The sequence below is a fragment of the Maniola jurtina genome, chromosome 25, assembly GCF_905333055.1.
Source record: "Maniola jurtina chromosome 25, ilManJurt1.1, whole genome shotgun sequence".
Taxonomy (NCBI): Eukaryota; Metazoa; Arthropoda; class Insecta; order Lepidoptera; family Nymphalidae; genus Maniola; species Maniola jurtina.
In genome coordinates this window covers 6,848,707-6,872,284 of record NC_060053.1, presented here as the reverse complement: position 1 = coordinate 6,872,284, position 23,578 = coordinate 6,848,707, and the positions used below count along the sequence as shown (strand labels likewise).

At 35.4% G+C, this 23,578-nt stretch overlaps 2 protein-coding genes and 2 long non-coding RNA genes across 5 annotated transcripts in view; 3 read left to right on the top strand and 1 right to left on the bottom strand.

Annotated features, from left to right (window-relative positions):
- The first annotated feature begins 2,635 nt into the window (after positions 1-2,635).
- Positions 2,636-5,884, top strand: LOC123878057. Of its 2 annotated transcripts, XR_006798733.1 has the most exons (3): positions 2,636-2,836; positions 3,117-5,383; positions 5,767-5,884. It is a non-coding gene; the product is annotated as an uncharacterized LOC123878057 (long non-coding RNA). The 2 variants fall into 2 exon arrangements; XR_006798734.1 differs by having other exon boundaries at positions 3,117-5,884.
- Positions 5,885-7,124: 1,240 nt separating this feature from the next.
- On the top strand, positions 7,125-19,445 carry LOC123878060. The gene is made up of 3 exons (XR_006798737.1): positions 7,125-7,134; positions 12,634-12,637; positions 19,313-19,445. It is a non-coding gene; the product is annotated as an uncharacterized LOC123878060 (long non-coding RNA).
- On the bottom strand, positions 9,059-15,119 carry LOC123878055 (methylosome subunit pICln). Its single transcript, XM_045925080.1, has 6 exons — positions 14,818-15,119; positions 13,252-13,392; positions 12,466-12,567; positions 11,854-11,984; positions 10,911-11,018; positions 9,059-10,187 (listed from the first exon to the last, which is right to left on the bottom strand). Exons 1-6 carry the CDS (start codon positions 14,937-14,939, stop codon positions 10,156-10,158), a joined length of 636 nt encoding a protein of 211 aa, XP_045781036.1. The 5' UTR covers positions 14,940-15,119; the 3' UTR covers positions 9,059-10,155.
- The window catches only part of LOC123878054 (zinc finger protein 492-like), a 35,023-nt gene continuing 27,420 nt past the window's right edge, over positions 15,976-23,578 (top strand). Inside the window, exons 1-6 of the mRNA XM_045925079.1 lie at positions 15,976-16,195; positions 16,554-16,662; positions 17,091-17,209; positions 17,325-17,527; positions 18,263-18,328; positions 18,707-18,758. Coding sequence (XP_045781035.1) covers positions 16,106-16,195; positions 16,554-16,662; positions 17,091-17,209; positions 17,325-17,527; positions 18,263-18,328; positions 18,707-18,758 — 639 coding nt within the window. The 5' untranslated portion in view covers positions 15,976-16,105. The remainder of the gene's footprint in view (positions 16,196-16,553; positions 16,663-17,090; positions 17,210-17,324; positions 17,528-18,262; positions 18,329-18,706; positions 18,759-23,578) is intronic.

Here is a 23,578-nt window from a genome sequence, read left to right as displayed (position 1 = left end):
GAGTGGATGAAATTATTTATTTAGTAATACTAAAAACCGAAATCAAAGTCAAAGTCAAAATCATTTATTCAAAGTAGGTACAATACTCCTTTTGATGGTCGAAATTGTTAAGTTTGTACGATATAATAAGGCCTTTACATTTCGGAACTGTATGATAGCTAAACAGTGTTTTATTAGTTTTACTTTTTAGTTAGCACTTTGGCCGTGGTAGCATGTTGGGAATTTTTATTGAAATACATTTCGGACTTTAATGAAAAATTATATACTTAATATATTTTTACTAGGTTTTTTATCTGACTTAATAATATAATATTTATTTATGAATCAAGGGAGTAAATAAGTGAACTAATAAAAATTCTTACTAACGATTTTTTTTTGTATTAATTGATGTCTGTGATTTTTTGCTCATATTAAAAATTCTATTTTTTTTTAATAAGACATGTAATTTTCTATTAACATATTTACTTTGATCAGTGTTAATTATTAAGAAAAAACTTAGAAACCTAAATCGGCTAGTTTTAGTTCACATAAATTATGAGATAAATTATTATTTTAATGAAAAATGTTAATTTTTTCATAAATAATATTAGGTTCTTACCTAACATTGTGAAATTAGCGTTTTATATGGAATTAGAAAACAATTTTTTAATGAAAATATATACTTAATTGAAGTATTTATTCATGCACTTTCATTGATTCAATTAATGATGAAAAAGGAGCAAATATTATTACTAAAAAACTAAACTTAAGTCATTACCAATCAAAAACCATAGGTACAGTTGTAGTATAATGCATACATGTTAAGAATGCACTCACCATATTTGGTATGTGTCAAGTGTCATGTCAAAAGTGACTTTTAAGGTGCTTAAAGGTGCCCACGCACTCGAACTGAACTGCGCGTCGCGTCAGCGCCCCGCACGATATTCTCTCGACGCGCGTACGTCACTGCCGCGTGGCGCGGCTGGAGAGAATATCGTGCGGGGCGCTGACGCGACGCGCAGTTCCGCTGCTGTTCAGTTCGAGTGCGTGGGCACCTTAAGTGCTTTCTTCAACAAATGTAGGAGGGTGATTACTACATTATTCGATATTGTATTCTCAAAACTATTTATTGTATCGATTTGTTTCGTCATTATCTAGGTTTGTTGATATATAAAACATTGACAATAATATTGATTTTAAAGTTATGAAACTCTTTTTATCACTAATTTTTTTTTTTCAATAAGAATATTAGCCATGGTAATCATGACTATATTCCGCGCGGATGGTGGAGCGAGCCGGCGCATATTTATACCGAACAGATCTTTTTAGGGGTATTTAGTTTTTTTTAAATCCTGTGGGGACTCTTATGATTTTCCAGTATAAAAAGTTGTTAATTTCAATTTCTGGAATGCAAGCTACCTCTGTACCAAATTTCACATAAATTGGTCAAACTGATGGGATTTTAAGAATCCCGTGGAAACTCTTTGATTTTCCGGGATAAAAAGTAGCCTATGTCCTTCCCCGGGATGTAAGCTAACTCTGTACCAAGTTTCATCAAAATCGGTTAAACTGTTGGACCTTGAAAAGGTAGCAGACAGACAGATTCTTTTACATTTATAATATTAGTATGGATGTCAGGATGATACTGCCATTGGCGCAATTAAAATGCCATAATCCTACTTTGTCGTATAAGTTTACAAATTGCGAAAAACGAAATTAAATTTGAATTTTGCGGGTAGACCCGTGTCATGCAGCTTAAGGTCTAAAATCGTACTTTTGACATGTTGACACAACAAAATGGCGAGTGTGTTCTCAAAATGTATCCTCTGTGAGTAAATTTGACAGCTGTCAAAAATGGAGTCGACAGTTATGGGTTATTTTTTTTCAAAGTTTCGACAACAACTTACCACGGCCTCTAGGCGTAGTCACGTGATTTATATATTTATGGTAACTTATATAGTATATTATTATGTATATGTAATTACCAACTGCGATTTGACATTTCCTGGGCAAACTGGATACTGACTGGCGATCCACTAGCTGATGCCCGCGAGTTCGTCCGCGTGGATTTAGGTTTTCCAAATCCCGTGGGAACTCTTTGATTTTCCGGGATAAAAAGTAACCTATGTGCTAATCCAGGGTATAATCTATCTCCATTCCAAATTTCATACAAATCCGTTCAGCCGTTTTTGCGTGATTGAGTAACAAACATCCAAACACCAACAACTTATTAGGATTAGGATAAATATATATCAATACTTTTTAGAACTTGCAACAAAATAACTAAATGTTATTATTTTTAGCATTAATCAGACCGTAAAATCAGTCTATGAACCAGACATTATGCAATTTACATAGGTAATTTTTTTAAACAATATTTATATTCTTTATTAGTTTATTAAATAGTTTTGTATGACATTATAATAAAATTATTGACATTTTAATATCTTATATCTTTACCAGCTGATGCCCGCGACTTCGTTCGCGTGAATGTAGGTTTTTAAAATTCCCGTGGGAACTCTTTGATTTTCCGGGATAAAAAGTAGCCTATGTGCTAATCCAGGGTATAATCTATGTCCATTCTAAATTTCAGCCCAATCCATCCAGTAGTTTTTGCGTGAAGGAGTAACAAACACACACACACACACACACACACACACACATACACACACATACAAACTTTCACCTTTATAATATTAGTGTGACTATGTTAAAAGAATTGTTTTGACTGACTGACTGATCTAGCAACACAGCGCGCTGGGATAAGAAACTTGTGTCAGAAAGTTGTATGATGTACATAGGTACCCACTATGAAAAGAATTTTGGAAATTCCATCCCTAAGGCACTTAAATAGAAGGTGAAAGTTGGACTTCGTCTGTGATGGCGTTTGCTGGCGCGCGTGCTGTGCTTGTTTGGAGTGTTTTTTTTGTTAAGAGTGGCTGGTTTTTGTGTTAGTTGGTGTTTTTTGGTGGTGGAACTGACTGGGAAGCGCTCTAAAGGGGCGCCGCGCGTGTGTCGGCGGGCGCCGGCGCAGACGGAGTCCATACTTGTATAAATTCAATAACTTGAAAATATCACAAACTTGACATTGGCTAATCAGAGTAAAGCCAGATTTAAAGAAAAAAAAAAAAAAAAAGGTGAAAGTCCGTCATTTTCAAGTTATATCCATGAATATTGATTGGTATTTGGGCTTTTCGGTCAAAAATGAAAAGTCCCTGTTTTAGAATTTTTGGAAATTCCTTGCCCCACGCCGATTTTCCGAAATTCCACGCAAGCACAGCTGGGGCAGGTAAGCTCGTTTCAAATAATTTTCTTCTGTTTCCTTTTCTTCTCTTAAACCAACTGAACAGATTTTGATGAAAACGGACTCAGATATTACAGATTGTCTTGTGCGTTAAAATATATAGCGCATGATTGCTATTTTTAATAATTTATATTTGGTGATTTTATAAATGAAGTGATATAATCATTATTTCATAAATGATTTTATGTAGATTTGCATGCAGTTTATATGACATGCATTAATTTATTATTAGATACATTTTGATTTTTCACGAAAAGTGATTATTCCAATTTTCATACTTACAATCATTTACTACATTAATTTAACTAGATGTTTTCCCCCTATCTCAACGCACGCATGCGAGTTAGACACACTCGCTCGCACACTCTTTAGCGTCTCAGATCGGATCGATGACCATAAGATAATGCGGGATTTAAATGTCATAATTTTTTCTTCGTGATTATTCTTAGCCATTTTAGATAGCAAGTGTTGTCATATGAAAAGGCTATTCATGTGATTTTTCACATGTTACCTGTGAAATCGTCCATCTCAAGAAAAAGAGCTCACTGTATTGATTTTGAATGATTTTATTGTATGAAAATTAAGACTGCTCTGAGTTATAAATGAATAATTATATTATTTGACTGTATATTCATAGAAATATACGCGTATTATTAATTTATTTTTATGATGATATTTATAATTTTATTCAAAATTTAGGCGTTGTTTTATAAAGGCGTTTTTTTAAATAAAAAATATGTGACTGAAAATATTTTTATCCATCATAATGATAAATCACGGGCACTGGTCATTTACTGAAAATTATTTGGAGGAATATCAAAAGTAGCTATGTAAAAAAACTAGTTACAAATTAAATTATCATTTTCTATTTTAAAATCATGCCTCTATGAAACAAAGTCTAAAAAATCACGCACACTTTGATTTAAGTTGTTACAAATCGCATGTTGTAAAGGGCGGCCGCACAACCGCTCAGTGTGCGATCGCCCTAAATCAAGTGACTACGTCACGTTGTAATATAGCCGATTACTGCGGTAATCAAGTAGGCTAGGAGCAGCCGGACTGTTGTCTCGAAGCGTTTATACAGAACCGAATTTTACATAATATAAACTTTGTGTACAAACTAGATTCCTCGCTTTAGTTCTAAATTGCTACTTTGCTAAAGTTATAAACAAAATTGACAGAATTAAATTAAATTTTCTCACGTTTGTGTATTTTTGTGTATAACTTTAAATGAAGTGTAATTATTTTTTTTACCACCGAATTGACCACAATGGTTACTAATTTGAAGTTTTTCGAATGTAGGTACTTAAGTTATAAAGACTATCGGACTCAATATGAAAAAAGACGAACAGGTTTAACTTAAAAACGAATTGACGGTTTTTGCAGTGAATAGACACCTTCTAGGTAAACGCGTCCCATCTTAGACCACATCATCACTTTCCATCAGGTGTGATTGTGGTCAAGCGCTTACCTGTGCAAGCAAGTGAATAAAAATAAATTAAAAAAAAAAAATTTGCATAAGAAATCTGTGTCAAAATAAACACGCGCTAAACACTTGTTTAAATGTGTTTTTAAGTAAAAATGCTTTTTACTTATTGCAATCTGTAATAACTAAAAATTAGCTATTCTATTAGCTTTAGCTATTATAGTATATTTGATACCCCTTTCTTAATCCGAACCGCTAGGATATGGAACACCCTACTGGCATCAGTTTTCCCATCCACTTTTAATATGGGAACCTTCAGGTCAAGAGTGAATAGGCAACTTCTAGGCAAGCGCGCTCCACCTTAGGCTGCATCATCACTTGCTAGCAGGTGTAATTGCAGCCAAGCGCTAGTCTGTAATCTAAAAAAATATTAATTTGAAAAAATTTGACTGTATAAACACATTAAACAAATAGTTCGCCAGCTCCCGGTCTAAAGAATTTATTTAGTATAGAAGGATGCTAGCTTGCATGGATTATACATAATTATAAATAAATGAAAGGATAATTTTAATTAATTATTAATTAATTAATTAATGTGTAGTATTTAAGATAGTTGATAAAATAGATTCCCGGATATGTATGTAGATTGTTGGAACTTTTATTTTATTTTATATGTATAATAATACTAAATGATACCCGTGACTTCGTCCGCGTGGATTCTGGCATAAAATGTAGCCTATGTGTTAAATCAGGCTATACCATTTCAAACAGCCAAATCGGTTCAGTCATTGTGGCGTAAAGGAGTAACAAACTCACACACATACAAACTTTCGCCTTTCTAGCCTAATATTATAAACAGGTAAAGTTAGTAAGTTTGTTGGTAGGAAGAAATCTCTGCAACTACTGAACCGATTTTGAAAATTCTTTCACCAGTAGAAAGCTACATTATTCCTGAGTGGCATAGGCTATATTTTATTTTCAAAATATTAGGGATCCTTACGGAAATTGTAATAAGCTACCCGTACGAAGCCGGGGCGTGTCGCTAGTGTAATATAAGCGTGATTTCTAGCTCTGTCTAAGTACAAATTGTACGTTCAAAAAATATCGGGAGATTCTTTGTTACAAAAATTAAAATGAACTATGTATTTGTGTTTTCCTAATAAAAGTGTAGTGTACATTTGCCTTTTATTTTCCCAAAGTTAAAGACTACATCATGATCAACCTTCACCGGCCCACTACTGAGAACGGGTCTCTTCTCAGAGTGAGAAGGATTTAGATTTTAGACAAATAGTTCATCACATTGGCCAGGTGCGGGTTTGACAGACTTCACATACCTATGAGAACATGGGGAACTCTCAGGCATGCAAGTTTCCTCACAATGTTTTCCTTCACCGTTAAAGCAAGTGATGTTCAATTGCTTAAAACGCACTCACTACTGAAAAGTTAGAGATGTGTGTCCGGAATCGAACCCCCGACTTCCGATTAGGAGTCTGACGCCTTAGGGCCGGCGCACATATGGCGAAAGAAAAAGAAACAAATAATTATGTAATGTATTATGTTTTTATTATCCAAATGATATCAGAAGTCAAACATCGATTTTATTTTAATTTACATTTTGAGCTGTCGGACTATTAGGCTGCCAGTCCACTCAGCCTATTTTCATTAGCTCTTTTATCTTATTTTGTAAGGATTAAAACCCAAGAGAGTATATTTTGTAACTTGTATGTTACTTGTTTTTCCACCTGCTTCGAGATGATTGGCTAACGCCTAACACTGAATTAAAGCCACAGAGTTCATTTGACATTGGTTAGTTCTACATTGCTGCTTCATTGAGTGATATCAAAATAATTTGTCTTAGAAAATCATCAATGGATTAAAAACAAATGTCAAATGAGCTCGATATCTTTCGTCTTTGGTGGACAGGCAACCTTAACTTGAAATCTATAGACCGCACTTTGACTTTGCTTAGATTTAAGTTTCAGTTAAAACGAGACAGATTTATGCCAGCGGTATAACGCTGTCTCGTTTTAACAGTGTCTTAAATCTGAGCAAAGTCACTCTACAGCCTTAGATTTTAGATCGATAGATAAAACCCAAAAACTAATCACAATTAAAGCGTGTTCTCATACTACATACATGTAGAGTATCCACGGGGAGAATTTAGTATAGGGCTCTCTCTGTTCTGTAATCTCATACAAATCAAAAGATCAATTCAAAAGAACTTGTAAAAGTCTAATTGAATAAAAATATTTTGAATTTGAATTTGAATTTGAAATGACAGGTAAAAAACTCAGTGGGCGTTAACAGGGCTCCCTCCGTCACTTACTCCATACAATCGTAGTTCCAATTTCATTTGAATATTAAACAACCAAAGTCCATGAAATTTTGCAGACATATTCTAGAAACTAATATCTGTGTCTGTGGTGTTTTAGATTTTTCTAAAAATATGTAGTTTTAAAATTACAGGGGCTCAAAGATTTGAGCTTGAGATTTGTATGTGAATTTTTAAGACCGCGTAACTTTGAAACCGAATATTTTAACGGGAATCTGGAAAACCACAGGCATAGATATTAGTTCCCGGAACGTTTCTACAAAATTCCATTGAGTATGATTGGTTAATATTCCAATGAGAGACGAACTACGTTTGTATGGAGCGAGTGACGGAGAGACCCGTCTTAAGCATTTATCAACCGTTAACAATTAATCACTAATTTAAACAAGTTAGTACCCAAAACATAGGCTCGTTTGTGATTGATTGGTCACTCAAAATGGTTTATCTACGCTCACCGACTTTTTAACCGACTTCAAAAAAGAGGAGGTTCTCAATTCGTCGGAATCTTTTTTTTTTGTCTTTGTCGTTTGTATTGGATTACGTAACAGATAGAGCCCTATGTTAACTTCTCTCCGTGGATACTGGATAGAGTATAATAATATAAAATTATTAATTCTACAACATGTTTACCAAAAATAATATTATTGTTATTACGTTCTATTCAATGACGTACCATAGACAATTTACGTTCACGTATAAAATTCGTGCTCGGTGATGAGATGAGTAAGAGAGAGATCATACAAAACGCATGAGAGTATAAGAGATAGCGCTCTACAAATGTGACCCGAGTTTTGTGGTTTTAAGTCTTTACTTTAGATACGTATGTAACGTATCTATTTCTTTTTTACTTAAGTATCCTAATAAATGCGAAAGCGTGTCTGTCTGTATGTCTGTTATCATTTCACGGCCCATCCATACAATCGATTTTGATGAAATATGGTAAACAGGTTACATCCCGGGGACGGTCATAGGCTATTTTTATCCCGGAAAAATAACATGCACAGTACACAGTGCAATAACATGTAACAGGAAAACGGGATAATCTGTTAAACCGATGTTGACGAGTACAGACTTAGCTTACATCCCGGGGACGGACAAAAGCTACTTTTTGTCCCCGAAAAATAAGATATTTCCACAGGAATACGGGAAAAATTAAATAGGTATAATCTGTTTAACCGATTTGACGGTTTGTCGCCATTTAGAACAATTCTATACAAAAATGTGCTTACAAAAATAATTCGAAGAATATTTCGTCACCGAACTGTATTTTCATCAAACTGTGAAACTTACGGGTATGAGATAACAAATCTAAGACTTCTATAGATTTACTACAAAATGGAGATTCTTAAAAACTTTTTGAGGGTAGTTTTAGTTACAATACTGTAATTTTGTATATTATCATATCAAAACGTTATGTATTAAAGGTAGGTATTTAAAAGTCGCATACTAATTTCTTTGAGACGTTCTTTAAATGATTCCCATCTTTAGTGGTCAAAGCATATTCGAATAAAGCTTTAAAAATAATAGATTAAGATGGCCAGTTCACATTATACCAGTTGCTGAATCCAGTATCTCTTTCCAACGCTAAAATTAAAATAGGTGATATACAAAATCAGCTCTCTGTACAGAAAGAACTTAGTGTAATGCTCTCTGTTACGAAATTCCATACAAAATAATGCCAACTGCATGAATTTCAAATGTTTTTTTGAAAACATATGTTCGTTTGTGGTCGGTTGGTCGCTCAAAATGGTTAACACCCACAGTTTTTTTAACCCCCAACCCAAAAAGAGGGGTGTATAACTTTGACGTGTGTATCTGTCTGTGCCATAGTAGCTCCTAAACTAATGAACTGATTTTGATTTAGTTTTTTTTTTTGGAAGGTGGCTTGATCAAGAGTGTTCTTAGCTATAATCCAAGAAAATCGGTTCGGCCGTTTGAAAGTTATCAGTTCTTTTCTAGTTACTGTAACCTTCACTTATCGGGGGTGTTATGAATTTTTAATTTACACTTGTTTGTCTTTGTCATTTGTATGGTATTACGTAGCAGAGAGAGCCCGATACTAACTAACCCTTGCTATCCCTTTCACAATGCTACCTGCGGAAAAGGATAGCATGAAGCTTGCTAGACTTGAACGCTACTTGAATAATGTAAACCGGCCATTATTAATAATCATATTTCATACACATTTATTAGCTTTATACAAAATCATTTATTATGTAATTTGAGATGATAGGAAACAAAAATATTCACATTCTTACTTTTGTATAAGAGCCCAGACACAGCAACTAAAAAATTAATCCATTCTAATATTATAAATGCGAAAATTTCTGTCTGTCTACTAGTTATTTTTAACGGTCCATCCATTTAACCGGATGTGAACCAGTGACCTACCAATCCATAGGTCATTGGTTCACATCCGGCTCAAAGGACCACTTTTTCGTACCTCAGGCTTATATTTGGCTACTTTTTGTTCTGGAAAACTGAAGAATTCCCTCAGGATTTTCAAAACCTAGATCCACGTGGACGAAGTCGCAAACTTCATCTAACATTTTTTAAATGATATAGACTAGCGCTTGGCTGCAATCAGACCTGCTAGCAAGTGATGATGCAGCCTAAGATGGAGCGCACTTGCCTAGAAGTTGCCTATTCACTCTTGACTTGATGGTGGGTACCTTACTTAATTTACCGGGATAAAAAGTAGCCTATGTCACTCTCCAGACCTTTAATTATACCCATGCATAAAACCCGTCAATCTGTTGATACATGATTGAAGGACAAACCCACAAACAAACACTTTCGCACTTATAATACGGATAGTGATAATAAAAAAATAATAGTGTCAGGGCCCCAGTACTAAATCAATCTTAAAATAAATTATAACCTATACTTTAACTTCAGTACAGAATTAAATGTAATACAAGAAAGAGGAAATTCCTAAATAATTTTTTTTTACATATGTATTTAAAAATAGATACGTATTTAAAAGTTATTTAGAAATTTCCTTGAAGGGTAGGAAAGAAGACTATCATAAAAATTATAAATAAAATGCTGGGAAGTTGTGAAACTTGCTCTGCCGAATAAGTTATACCAAAAACTTATCAATAATACGAAAAATCACTCCTGCCCTGCCTCAGCGTCTTCGCAGTCTGAAAAAAAGATAAAAACGATATTATTAAGGGGCAAGCGACGGGTCTGCCCGCGAAATTCTTTGGTTTTTTGGAATTTGTAAATTAATACGACAAAGTAGGCTTATGGCATTCTATTTGCGACAGTAACAGTATCATCCCCACCTATTTATATAAAAATCTTTACTTGAAAGGGTCCAGTTTAAGATATTACCTCTAGTATCGACTGTAACTCACAAATTAGTCGATACTAGAGCTTTCTAGAATTTCTTAACAGGGCTCTCTCCGTCACTCGTTTCATACAATCGTAGTTCCAATTTCATTTGAATATTAAGCAACCAAAGTCCGTGAAATTTTGCAGACATATTCTAGAAACTAATATCCGTGTCTGTGGTGTTTTAGATTATTCTAAAAATATGTAGTTTTAAAATTACAGGGGCTCAAAGATTTGTATGAAAATTTTTAAGACCGCGTAACTTTGAAACCGAATATTTTAACAGAAATCTGGAAAACCACAGTCATAGATATTAGTTTCTAGAATATGTCTGCAAAATTTCATGGACTTTGGTTGCTTAATATTTAAATGAAATTGGAAGTACGATTGTATGAAACGAGTGATGGAGAGAGCCCTCTTAAACTGGATCTTATTATAAATTGCGAAAAACCAAATAAAATTTGAATTTCGCGGGCAGACCCATCTCATGCCCTTCAAGGTGCTAAACGACTTACGGCCTTTGACTGTACCTTCATAATGTGGTCCGTTGGTGTTTTCGAGCCGGAGTTGCCGGAGACGAGCAGCGGCTTCATCGGGCGCGCCGTTCGTTTCCTCTGCATCCTCAAACTCTTCGTCACCTGACAATAAACAAACACCATCAACTCGTCACCGGCCCACTACGGAGTACTGGTCTCCACTAAGAATGAGAAGTTCATATAAAGTGTAACCAGAACGCTAGCAACAACTTAGGGTTATTAAGTTATTATACTATCTAAACACAATCCAATGCCAATAACCATTTGCCTTATCTTGTGGTTTTAGTGATTTAGTATTTTTCAAACCCGCATTGTATAGCGTGAAAAACTCGGGTCAATGCCCCACCTACGACGTAACATTGACTCCGAGTGACCTATTTACGGAACGTTCGTTGACCTCTAGTATCAGTCAGATGTTTTATGTATATGTTGTTTTATGTATATGTATGTATGTAGATATGTACTATATGTTGTGAACAATTGCAAATAAAGGATTTTTTAAATGCTTTTTTTGAGTTTTTATTTTTGTGGTACCTTATAGGTATATGTTATGTTTATGTTTGTTACTCCTTCACGCAAAAACCACTGGAAGGATTTGGCTGAAATTCGGAATGGAGATAGATAATATCCTGGATTAGCATATAGGCTACTTTTTATCCCGGAAAACCACGGAATTTCGAAAAACCTAAATCCACGCGGGCGAAGCCGCGGGCATCGGCTAGTTAGGTCATATTTCATCACGCTGGGCAACTCCTCAGAATACTCCCCATTGTAAGTAATAGGTACCAGCCCAGAAAGAAGATGAAGACTGGTATCTTCTTCTTCTTTCTGGGCTGGTTTCCTTCAATGTCACTTCACTGTCTACACTCCAACACACCACACACAAACACACTGTCCTTTTGTTTTCACTTAAATGTTTCCACCAATAAAGACCTACCGTCATCATCCTCCCCGTCCATGTAGGAGTCCTCATCGTCAACTTCATCAGCCGGGTCGGGATGTAAAGCCTGCCCTTGACTCATTGCTGAATACATCGAGCTCAGGTCTCCCTCGTTTTGTGGAATGAATCTATAAAAAAAAATCTTTTATACAAACAAGATGAAAACTAAAACCCGACTGCGATTGTCTTAATAAATGCTGAAATATTATAGTAAAATTGTTTTTGTCGCTTGGCTTATTTTAATGTTGTAGTACATTTATATTTATGAACTCAGAATTTTCTCCTCTATCATTTGACACCCCACTCGATACAATCAACATCCCTTAGGTAATTTTTTTTCATATAAAACATGGCGTATGTCATCCGGACTTTTAGGATGAATCAATTGACACTTCATTCATCAAAATCGGCCCAGTAGTTTAGGCAATACGGTGGAACACACAGAATTTGGGTACAAACATACATACATACAATTAGATAAATAAACATTTTTCATTTTCATTTTTTCATTTTCATAGACTGCTAAAATTATAACCCTTCATTTTGGCTTTGCCGCAGTGGGATAAAAAGGCAAACAAATGATGTAGGTTATCATGTACAAGTGCTCACCGCAGCTGTGTGATGGGATGGTTGTCTGCATCAAAGTCGTCATCATCATCATCATCTTCGTTCTGTGCGTCCCCACCTCCCTGCTGCTGGAGTTCTGGCAATCTGGAAGCATTTTACAGCATATTAGTTATGTTTTCAAAAAACATTTGAAATTAAATTCCAAAATAGTTTCGTTTGTGATTGGTTGGTGACTCAAAATGGTTGACGCCGGTATAAGCGTCTTCTTCTTTGTCGCAACACTCTTGGCAGAGCGGTCGTGGTCATCATGAAGTGACGTTTTGGGGGGCAGATGTTACACGCCTCACGAGCATTCGCCACTTCTCCCTGCTGGTTGACATTCTGGTACACTCGTGCACGGCACCGCCCACAGCGGACTTAATTTGGTCGGTCCATCGCGTAGGCGACCTTCCTCGCCCTCTGGTACCCTCCACCCTAGGTATAAGCGTAAGCGAAGCGAAATCAGATAAGATCGACGGCAACAGCCTTTCTAGCACTGTGGTCTTATTAGTGGGAGGTCCTGGGTTCGGTTCCAGGCAGGGGTTTGGAATTTTAGAATTTCTGATCTGGTCTGGTGGGAGGCTTCGGCCATGGCTAATTACCACCCTATCGGGAAAGCCGTGCCGCCAAGCGATTTAACGTTCCAGTACGATGCTGTGTAGAAGCCAAAGGCAGTTTTCATTAAACCCATATTGATTTAGTGAAAACTGCTTCCATCTTAGACTGCATCATCACTTACCACCAGGTGAGATTGCAGTCAAGGGCTAACTTAAAATCAATAAATATTACCTAAGTTCATAATTCAGCACCATGTACAAAGCTGCGGTAGGTTCCCTCTGTATAGCGTGAAGGGATATGGTGGGATACAACAGAGATAAAGTGGGCGAGGCGCCACCCGACGCACCCACTCCTCCACCCCAAACCACATTACTGAAATCAAAATAAACATCATGTATTTTATACTATACTGTTAGTTGTTAGTTGACTGCTTTTACGCCACTATGCGGAAAAGATGAGGATCCCTGGTGTGCAGATTGCGGAGCAGTTCTAACGGCATCCTGAGGATGATTGGGAGCAGGTTAGACTGCAGGTATGTGAGTCATTGCTGTGCTGTTTCTAACGGAATTGTGCAATGACGTGGAATGACGCACATCTTAAAAAGTTATTTTAAAATAGCTGATACCCGCGACTTCGTTCGCGTGGATGTAGGTTTTTAAAATTCCTGTGGGAACTCTTTGATTTTCCGGGATAAAAAGTAGCCTATGTGCTAATCCAGGGTATAATCTATCTCCATTCTAAATTTCAGCCCAATCCGTCCAGTAGTTTTTGCGTGAAGGAGTAACAAACATACACACACACACACACACACAAACTTTCTCTTTTATAATATTAGTGTGATTATGTTAGATTAAGTAAGATGTAGTTTAAGTACTAACATAAAATAAAATTTGTACTATAGTGCGTTTCATCGGATAGTACCTATGGCGTTATGTTGGCTCCCCTGTCTGTTGGGTGGTCGTGGGCACCATATTGGCATGTGAAGACGTAGATTTTGTTTATTTTCATTTCATTCATTCAGGAAAATCAAATGAAAATAAACAAAATCTGCATCTTCTTATGCAAATATTGTGCCAATGACTTGGACAGACAGGGGAGCCAACATAACGCCATAGGTACTATTCGATGAAACGCACTATACTAATAATATTGAGTCCTTGGTACTCTAAATAAAAAAGTTTATTTATATTATTATACTTCCTTCTACAATCCTGTTGTTTAAATGTGCCACTAGTATGATGGTCTTATCATACTAAACCATATCTTGCTAATCTGTCACTTCAATAGACAGACACATTCAATAATAAATCCAGTAATCTGAACATTTCAATAATCGGACACCCCTCTGGTTTTCAAAAATGCCAGATTAGTGAGATTCTACCCTATGAACATTTTTAACATTAACATAAACAAATTAAGCAATTTTTTTATCTTCATAACTAGACAAGTGACCTTTCTTATTGTGTGAATAAACCTTAGACTGATCATAAAAAATTGTAAAAGAATATTTCATTCTATTTTATTTCTAAAAAAAATGCTATTGAAAATTGGCACTGAGTTTAATTAATCTGCAAAACAACTAATAATAAGCATGTTCATAATATTATAGAAATTGCTATTTACTATATCTACACCATGAATACTCATGGCATTTTCAAATGCCGATTACTTCATATTACAATGGAACTTAGTAATTATATATCTTTGTTATTCAAACAAAAAAATGGGGACACGAACGAGTTAAGATTTCTACGGAACTGTGTGATGTTTCTTATTTCTAGGATATTTAATACTTACTTTTCAGTGATGTACAAAGTGGCTGTACCCAATTCCTGGTCATTAACGATCAATTTTGTCGAAGGAGCTTCATACAGCACACCCTCGGCCGGGGCTGCAAACGAAGAAGATAGGACCACCATTTTTAAGGTTTGACGTTATTTACTCGAAGATATGAAATAGATTTTGCTAATTGCACGAAATATTACAGTAATTAGGCTGGTTTTAAGATAACTTTATAAACAAAATATGAAATAGCTTTCGCAAAACACGTTTTGAGCACGAAAATGCGAAAAGAAAAATGTCAAACTTGACTGTCAAACTTTAAAAGTCAAGCATTTATGGTACGGCCCCATTGGCGAACATTCGGCAAATATCAGTGGTAGGGCCGGCATCTATCGTTTAATTTGACATTATTTCGCAAAACCTGCCCAAAACATTTGCCTTTTGATAAAACTTATTTTTTTTAATGATATGTAGGTACACGGTAGTAGTATAGATTACAGCAGGGTTACCTGGTATAATTTATCCGCAATTATCTTTATACGGTAATAATTTTTTTAAAGGATTTTTGACGTGACAACGTCTTATAATTCGATAGAGCCGGCTGCATGGACGAATAAACATGACCCATGCGGCGTTACCTCGCTCTGAGGCGTTCCATGTAAGGCTTGAAGTGCAAGCGAGAGCACGGAACGAGCGACAAAGAAGCACAATCGGCTTTTGTTGTCACGTTCAACTATCGTCAGTAAACCGACTTTACAGACAACCAATTTTTAGCAAAAAATAATAACTTGGTATGAATTTATTATTAAAGGTTTTCAATTGGAGTCAGATTTTGCCAGGCAACCTATATTCTACTAGTATAGGTACTTTATTCTTAAGAATTAAGTTCTAAAAAAACAGATACCTGCAGATTTAGCGGCTGGATCTTAGAGTCTAAAACGTTGCTAAATCCCGAATGTGGTGGCTACACTTCTTTGTATTGTAACTGGTTGAAAGATTTGCCGTTGTGGTTTGGCGAACTTTCACGAAACCCGAAATATTCGCGCAGTGGGGCCACCATTATAGATAAAATATGAATATGTCTATGGGCTCTTGTCTGTACTCTATGGTTATGACTCTATGGTATGGTAGTCTATGATTTTCAGTAGTTTTTGGTTTTTCGTGTGTTTTTGCTTTTTGGAAGAGCAGCAAAAATAGCAATCATTTTTATATATTTTTTAAAGTAAATTTAATATTTTTGCATAAGTTTGCGCGTCATAATTATTTTGGTACAAACAAACTGTAAAGTGAGCAAGTGTTAAAAATGAATCCAATCATAAACATCGCATGTGAATTTAATACTAACGAAAACTTTATACCAAAAGACGTGGACTCTGGATTTATCGACCAAGATGTGAGATTTTCACCTTCTTTCTTATAAATGACAGTAATTAAAGTTGTTTTATCAATTTCATACTTTAAATCAGTAGTTTTCTTTCAGAACTTTAACAAATTTTCTAGTTCAAATTTCGACAAAACATTTCGTCCTTTCTATCCTGCTAAGTGCTAATACCTAATTCTGAATTATCTAATACGTCATTATATGAATATCATTATCTCGACCAAATTTAATTTTAAAATTCATAATTTGAGCTTGGATGAATAAATAATTTGAGTCGAGAATTCAATGTACTTAAAAATAACCCCACCTTTATAATTTTTTCTCTGTAGGTTTATTAAAATAATTAAGTACTTACTGATTTATTTTGTAGCCTCTAGATGGGTTGGGTGTATGCAATGAAGAAAAATTTAATAAATTAGACCAAGTGGTCTTTGCTGATCCTATAAATTATACACACAATAACTTAAACACAGAAAATGGTAAGAATATGATAGAAAAAGAACTCGCCAGGTGCGAGTCAGACTCTCGCACCGAGGTTTCTGTACTCAGGTATTTTTTCGACATTTTGACGAAAAAAATTCATTAAAAGTGATTCTTAGCATTTTACTTCTTCTGTAGTAGGAACCTTCGGTGCGCGAGTCTGACTCACACTTGGCTAATTTTTTTATATCATCACTTCACAAGCTCTAATGAAACTATACTTACCTATAATTTCATCATCATCATCAACCGATAGACGTCAACGGCTGGACATACATACATCTCTTGTAAGGACTTCCACACAGCATTGTCTTGCACCGCCACCATCCAGGGTTCCCTTTGACAATTTTTTTTCTATTATATTTTATACTTAGACTATTGTATATGTATGTTTTATAGTATAATTAAATCAACTTTTTTATTACAGATGATAACATAGACCCCACATTCACATTCCTTGACAAAGTGACAGTAGAAAAGAGGGTTGGAAAAAGAAATAAATATCACATTGAATTAGAAGATGTTTCTAATCCAGTCTGTCCGGAGGTAGGTAAAAGGCTGGACCACATTACAGTAAAACATGCGAGCATAAGCTAGTATAAATATACAAATGTACTATAACTAACTATTCATAGAGGTTAACCATCTTAGTACCTTTCAGAAAAGCTGCCAAAGGAAATTCTCCACTATAACCCTGTTAAAAGCTCACATACGTAAAGTACACTGCAGTGTACAAAGATACACGTGTGAGTTTTGTGGTCTCAGCTTCACAGCCAAATACTTGTTGAATCGTCACACAGTGGTGCATGAGAGGAGCAAAGTGCAGTGCCTTGTATGTAAAAGAATGCTGAGCAAGAGGACCAAGTAAGTTATTATATTTATATTATTAGGGTACCTCAAAAGAAAAAAAAATTAAAAAAGAAAAACAATAAAAACTTCAATAGCCACAAACACTAAAAAGTAAAAAGTTATTAAATTAATTACCAAATATATTATGTATCCAAGAGTTAATGTAGTTATCAAGATTTTTTGGCGCCGGTGCCAATTAGCCCCACAATGTCTACTCTTCATATTGTTTGTTACTCCACATCGTCATCTTATTAACACTGACTAAGCAAACCGACAGGGCCAGCAAAAACGAAGATGGGTAATAGTACTGATCGTTACTAGATACCACAAAAAAACGAAAAATAAAAATTTAAATAAAGCTGTTTTTTTTTTAATTTCAATTAGTAGACCCTACCATTTTATTTCACCAAGGTACTAAGTAAGGTTTATAAAAAAAATCGCAGTATAAGTAGAACGCTAGCAAAATGAATACAGGTGATTACTGATGATTATAATTACATACCACAAAAAAATGCGAAAAAATGATCATCAGTCAAGTAAATCATCTAACTGACACTAGAGGTCTACGAACGTTGTGTAAATAGGTTCCGCGGAGTCAATGCCATGTCGTAGTCGTGGCATTCACCTCGAGTTTTGCGGGCATTGCGGGTTTGAAAAATATTATATCACTAAAACTACAAATATAAAGCAAATGGTTATTGGTATGAGATTGTGTTTAGTCGATATAATAATAATTGATTTTGTCCACAGTCTATCGGTGCATATGCGGTTTGTGCATAGACAGGGAGAGTTGAAATGTGACAAGTGTGATCAAAGGTATATGTCTAGGTATCTAGTTTATTTATTAACTTACTTTTAGATCTTTACTTGTAAAAAGTAACCATTGTCACTCTCCAAATCTATAACTATCTATGTATCCAAAAAATCAAGTTGATCCGTTGGTCCGTTGTGGCGTGATTGAAGGACAAACCAACAAACAAACACACTTTCGCATTTCTAATATTGACTTGTGATCTTAGGTACTTGTATCTGTGTAATGTCAAAAACCGCATCAAAACCGGCGCAGTGTTTTTCAGGAAAATCGTAATAGCGTTGGAGGGAAGGGTTTATCTTCTAATTTTTGGCCAAAGTTTGCATGATTACTCCACCACGTTGCAGTAATGTTTTTTTTTTTATTAAATTTTTTTTTCTTAGGTTCGAAAAACGCAGTCAATATACCCGCCACAAATCGTCGCACAAGGTCTAAGTCGACTAAAAGGTAAGTGATCTTTATGAAATTACTGGCTATACCGCCTCGACTTTGACTCAAAATGTCAATTTTAATTCGCGCGACGATCGGTGAGGTCCTCGATTCGGCATAAATAGTAACTGTCATTTGCATGGCACACTTTTTACAATGTACAGCCGATTCCAATTTTTTTCTGGTGATAGGCTTCGGCTGTGGCTAGTTACCACCCTACCGGCAAAGCCGTGCTTTCCGTACGATAGATACCGTGTAGAAGCCAAAAGGAGTATGGGTTGAATGAAAACTACCATACACCTTCCAGGTTAGCCCGCTCCTATCTTAGACGGCATCACTTACCACCAGGTGAGATTGCAGTCAAGGGCTAACTTGTATCAAAATAAAAAAATGCACATATAATGCATACATTTTGAGAAAGGACTCGCCATATTTGCTCTATGTGTCAAGTATCATGTACGTCAAAAGTATTGCCTTTACATTTTAAGCTCCAGGCTCGATACCGTAAAATCTGCATCAATCATTATTACAATCGCCATTCTATGTCATCCGCAATCGAGCTGCAGCATTGCGGTAGAATGACAGCTACAATGTCACGATCGCAATCACCTCTGACTGGTTGACGCTCGCTCACTATTGGATACAATGCATTGTTGCAACAGGAATAGCATAATTTCAGCCAAGCACAACAATCTCCATTGATCATTATTACAATCGCAATTGGATACAATGCATTGTTGCAACAGAAATACCATAAATTCAGCCAATTACAACCATTGCGATTGTAATAATGATTCATGGAGACTGTTGTGATTGGCTGAAATTATGCTGTTGCAACAATGCATTGTATCCAATAGTCAGCGAGCGTCAACCAATCAGAGGTGATTGTGATTGTGACATTGTAGCTGTCATTCTACCGCAATCGAGCACGGCTTATTAAGGTGGAAGCGACGGGCCTGCCCGCGAAATTCGAATTTTATTTGGTTTTTCGCAATTTGTAAACTAATACGACAACGTAGGCTTATGGCATTTCATTTGCGACAATGGCAGTATCATTCTCACAGGTTTATATAAAAATCTTTACTACAAAAGGTCCAGTTTAAGAAATTAGCTCTAGTGTCGACTAATTTGTGAGAATAATCGATACTAGAGCTAATTTCTTAAACTGGACCCTTTTAAGTAAAGATTTTTATATAAACCTGTGAGGATGATACTGCCATTGTCGCAATTAAAATGCCATAAGCCTACGTTGTCGTATTAGTTTACAAATTGCGAAATACCAAATTAAATTTGAATTTCGCGGGCAGGCCCGTCTCATAATCGTACGTTTGCGCGCGTAAATTACTTACTATTTTTTATTGTGAAAAAGAATAAGACATGACAATATTGATTTGCCGCCATAGCTTCAAAATTCAGAGTGTATCTATCGTATAAAGTGTTGGTCGTATTTCAAACAACGTTATTTCGATTCAGCCGTTCCATTAACGCGTCGTAATAGGATGCGACGGTGGAGCTCGGGACATCACCTTATCTATACTGCGTTCGTATAGAAATGTCCAATCTAATAAACATTTAGCTTTTGTCCGCTTGGATTTAGGTTCTTAGGATTGCTAGATGATACCCGCGTCTTCGTCCGCCTAAGTTTCACTTTTTAGGGTTCCGTACCTCAAAAGGAAAAACGGAACCCTTGTGGGATCACTTTGTTGTCTGTCTGTCTGTCTGTCCTTCCGTCCGTCGTGTCTGTCAAGAAACCTATAGGGTACTTCCCGTTGACCTAGAATCATGAAATTTGGTAGATAGGTAGGTCTTATAGCACAAGTACAGGAATAAAGCTGAAAACCGCGAATTTGTGGTTACATCATTAAAAAAAATTAAAATGTGTTTAAATTTTCAAAGTAAGATTATACCAACCAGATTATATGCCAGCGGTATAACGCGATTTAACAGTGTCTTAAGTCTGAGTAAAGTCAAAGTGCGTTCTATAGATCTCTGTCTCAGATTTCAGGATCACGCCTACTTCTAAATCTAAACTAAGTCAAGGGTAACTTAAACATTGACAAGTGTAAATTAAAAATTTATAACACCCCCGACGATCCAAAGTATCTGAGTTTTCCAAAACAACATTTTCAAATAAATAATTATGTATTTAGGCAACGTCCATCTTGACAGCTTGACATTTGTCTATTGACATAATATTATGAACCTAACGGTTATCTAACCTTCTTTTCTACAAGAAAACTAGAAAAGAGCTGATAACTCTTAAATGGCTGAACCAATTTTTTTAGATTATAGCTAAGAACACTCTCGATCAAGCCATCTTTCAAACAAAAAAAACTAAATTAAAATCGGTTCATTCGTTTAGGCGCTACGATGCCACAGACAGATACACAGATACACAGACACACAGATACACAGATACACACGTCAAACTTATAACACCCCTCTTTTTGGGTCGGGGGTTAAAAATATGATCAAATTATGAACGCCTTTTGCTTGAAACCATGGTTACTTTGCAATGATTCGATTTTTACAGAACTGCATTGCCATTTCTAGTTTTTTAACCGACTTCGAAAATGGGAGGAGGCTCTCAATTCGTCGGAATCTATTTATTTTTTACGTTGTCCATAGATTTATCAAAAAAAATTAATTTAGCACTAAAATGTATTTTTTACTTTTATGTTATTTCGATTTCATAACTTGAATGAATTATGTGAATTTTCTAAATCGTGGTAGGGTTGACAAAAAATCGTGTAGGTACAGAAAAGCATTTAGTTAAATATTTATATTAGATTTATTTATTTATTATTATTGACATTAAAAAATATACAGATAAAAAAGTATTTTGCAAACAGGTGTAGAGTCGACAAAAAAATTACGTAAGTACTAATTTTTTTTAAACTTTAATTAAAAATAGCAAATTGAGATAAGTATTAACAAATTAAATTACATATGCACTAGCGAACTAATTTTTTTTTTTGTAAAACTTTCTCAAACCCTGATTACCTACAAGAGTATTCTCTTGTTACTTTTGTGTAGTACACTAAAACATATTCCGACTAGATTTATTCTAGAACTTTGTCAGTGTATGTCTAGGTTTTTTAAAGATCCTGATGGTATTTTCCAAAATCACCTCTTGGTGGACGTCTACACTCTACGCTTAGTAGAGCATTCAAAGAATCGAGTTTCTAAACCTAACGTTGCGTCGATAAATTAATGTCAGGCAGCCATTCTCCCTTTTATCTATACATATAGTAAAATTGTAGAAAAGTGGTGTCTGTACAATGGAAATATATAAAAAAAAAGTAGCAGGGGTTGTTATTATATCGATGCCGAACCCGAAATTGTAATTATTTTTTTTTGTCTGTTTGTCTGTGTGTTTGTGCACGCTAATATCAGAAACGGCTTATTCGATTTAGATACGGTTTTCACTAATATATTGTAGTAAGCTTCACTTAACATTTAGTGTTTATTTCATGTCAATCGGTTCATAAATAAAAAAGTTATGTCAATTTAAAGAATCACGGCGAACATTTTTAACGTACAGAGTATGTACTACACGCCTCGCGCCTGAGCGTTCAAAATATTATGCTGCCCGAAAAGTCACTATTCCACGCGAACGAAGTCGCCGGCACAGCTAGTAGTTATTAATATTATAGATTCGATATCAATAGCATGTATGATACTGATTCTGAGCACGACTAAATTTTAGAGTATTCGCATCCTCTTCATATTAATTTAATATGAAAAGGACAGACACAGTTTGACAGTTTTAAATTTAACTTAGAGCAGTCGAACCTCGTGACTTTAGCTGCCAGTCGCGAAAACTTTTTTTTTGTTATGTAACCACCAACTCACGGTTTTCGGATTTTTCCCTTTACTTGTGCTATAAGACCTACCGACCTGCCAAATTTCATGATTCTAGGTCAACGGGAAGTACGTAAGTAAGTTAAATAGGTTTTCTTGACAGACGCGACAGACGGACGGACTGACAGACAGACAACAAAGTGACCCTATAAAGGCTACGTTTTTCCTTTTAAGGTACGGAGCCCTAATAATGGAAATCCACAAGGACTAAGTTGCGGGCATCATCTACTTAGCACAGACCACAGAGATACTTTACATCCTAGAAATAGGCATAGACTACTTTTATCCCAGAAAGGCAGAGTTCCTACTTAAAGTAAATCCACGCGGACGAAGTCGCGAGCGTTAGCTAGCATATTTAATAGATACTAGATAATGTATAACGCCAAGATTTAGGCGTTGATTTTGCAATGCACATTTTGTTCTATTATTGTACTTTAGTAATAAGCCCCGGTAATAAAACTGTTACGGATATTCTGACATTTGTATTGTTCTCTTTGCTACGGAATTTTCCAAATCAGCGGTACCGTTCAGAAAGAAATTAATTTCAAACAGTCTTACCCGACTGCGGTAAAGTCCGAAGGAGGGTTATGTGTTTGATCTGTATGTATCAATGCCTATTCACATGTCCGCTCGTAACTACTCAACGACTTATCCGATTTTGATAAATGAAACGTCACACTATTAGAATTTAAAAAAAAAATAATTAAATGAACCGACTAGAGACAAGATATGAGAACTAAAAACGTTTGCGGATTTTTTTCAACGTCTATCCGCGCAGATGCGCTTTTCTACCCTTTCACAATTAACTTCATACGACAATTGAAGCGACATTCTGCTCGATTTTTCCTAATTTTAATGTCCATTTCTTAAGATTACTCAATTGTATATAACAATATATAATATTTTATTCAAAATAATTATAGTTTATCAACGTGATACATAAACTAAAATTTAATGAAGTC

Bases quoted from the DNA above. Each gene is read 5' to 3' on its own strand.
- LOC123878055 (XM_045925080.1), bottom strand. From the start codon at position 14,939: ATGGTGGTCCTATCTTCTTCGTTTGCAGCCCCGGCCGAGGGTGTGCTG. The intron at 12,568-13,251 runs GTAATATTTATT...AAATGCTTCCAG, and splicing joins GTGCTGAATTATGAACTTAG to ATTGCCAGAACTCCAGCAGC. The intron at 10,188-10,910 runs GTACAGTCAAAG...TCTTTTTTTCAG, and splicing joins CAACGGACCACATTATGAAG to ACTGCGAAGACGCTGAGGCA.